This window comes from Dendroctonus ponderosae, unplaced genomic scaffold (assembly GCF_020466585.1).
Source record: "Dendroctonus ponderosae isolate FM_Combo_2020 unplaced genomic scaffold, Dpon_F_20191213v2 Dpon_F_20191213_1871, whole genome shotgun sequence".
NCBI lineage: Eukaryota > Metazoa > Arthropoda > Insecta > Coleoptera > Curculionidae > Dendroctonus > Dendroctonus ponderosae.
Window position 1 is genome coordinate 1 of NW_026018031.1, and position 1,326 is coordinate 1,326.

The 1,326-nt window shown below is 48.7% G+C and overlaps 1 protein-coding gene across 1 annotated transcript; it reads right to left on the reverse strand.

The window, feature by feature from the left end:
* Nucleotides 1–6: 6 nt before the first annotated feature.
* Nucleotides 7–1,320, reverse strand: LOC125503310. Its single transcript, XM_048663386.1, has 2 exons — nt 917–1,320; nt 7–867 (listed from the first exon to the last, which is right to left on the reverse strand). The coding sequence occupies exons 1-2, from the start codon at nt 1,025–1,027 to the stop codon at nt 223–225; spliced, it is 756 nt and encodes a 251-aa protein (XP_048519343.1). The 5' UTR covers nt 1,028–1,320; the 3' UTR covers nt 7–222.
* Nucleotides 1,321–1,326: the final 6 nt, after the last annotated feature.

Genomic DNA, 1,326 nt, shown 5'->3' on the forward strand with positions numbered 1-1,326 from the left:
ACGTCTTCTTCTTAGACTGTGTCCGCAGGGAGAGGTCTGCGGTCACAGTTGAACTTCTTGGTGCAAGAAACCCTGACGGTGGGATTCTTGCTGTGCCGGATGCTATCCAGAAACCCTGACGTTAGGTTCCGGATGTTGTCCAGCAGGTCCTCTGTATCCAGGTCTCTTCGCAGGGTGGTACTTCTGACGAAGTATGGGGCCTTTGTCACTATCCTCAGTATTTTATCCTGGAATACTGCCAGTTTCTGCTTTTGCGAGGTGCTGGCTATGGACCACGTAGGAGATCCATAGGTCAGCATCGGGCGTATCAATTGCTTGTAAACTCTGGCCATCGGTGGTTTGTAGGCAGAGTTTACCTGACAGCAGAGGATAGCAGGCATGGAGCAGGAGTCTTGCCTTGGCGATGGTGTTTGCCATTTGGTCGTGCCATACTAGACGCTTGTCATAAGTCCAAGATAGGTTATCTTGGATCTCTATGGCAGCTTCTGTCTTGCAAGCTCTAGTAGGCCTCTGGGTGGGTTCTTCCTGCCTCTTGTAAATATTATGGCTTGTGTTTTTGCAGGATTGAACTCCATTTTCCAGTCCTTGCTCCATTTCATGACTTTGTTGAGCTGTCTCTGCAGTTTGGCTTGGATGGCAGGACCCTTCCCCACGGTAGTGAACGAATGAATCTACGCTGACGATGTAGCCTTCTGTGTTCTTGTTGATTGGAAGGTCCGCCATGTAGATATTGAACAGGGTAGGGGCCAGAACCGCCCCCTGTGGTACTCCTGACATCATTGACCTTGCTTGCAGAGAGCTGCTTGTCTGTTCTGACTTGGAAACTGCGTCCAGACAAGTAACTGCTGATGAGCTTGATTTGGTACCCTGGAAAGCCTGCCTTAATCATCTTGGCAATCAGGGCTTGGTGCAAAACCTTGTCAAATGCCTTAGACATGTCCAGGAAGACAGCTCCTAGACTTTTTCGGCGATTTAACACTTGTTGGATTCTCGTTGTTAGCCGGGCGGGCAAGTGTGCTTGTGCCATGGCCCGGCCTTAATCCATGTTACTCATCCAGCAGCACTTTCTTGTCCTCTATTGTATCCTGCATTTGGTACAGGATACACCTCTCGATAATTTTGCCCATCATTGGTAGTAAGCTGATGGGCCTGTAGGACGTGAGCAGTTTCCTTTTTGAGCCTTTCATCGGAACCTATACCACAATTGCCTTTTTCCTGATGTTCGGAAAGTATTGGAGGTCCAAGATTGCATTTGCCACTGTGGTTAGGTCCTCAATTGCTGCTTTCGGTAGCTTTTTGAGGACCTCATTAGAGATTTCGTCATGT

Bases quoted from the DNA above. Each gene is read 5' to 3' on its own strand.
- LOC125503310 (XM_048663386.1), bottom strand. From the start codon at position 1,027: ATGGCACAAGCACACTTGCCCGCCCGGCTAACAACGAGAATCCAACAA. The intron at 868-916 runs GTTTTGCACCAA...CAGGCTTTCCAG, and splicing joins TGTCTAAGGCATTTGACAAG to GGTACCAAATCAAGCTCATC.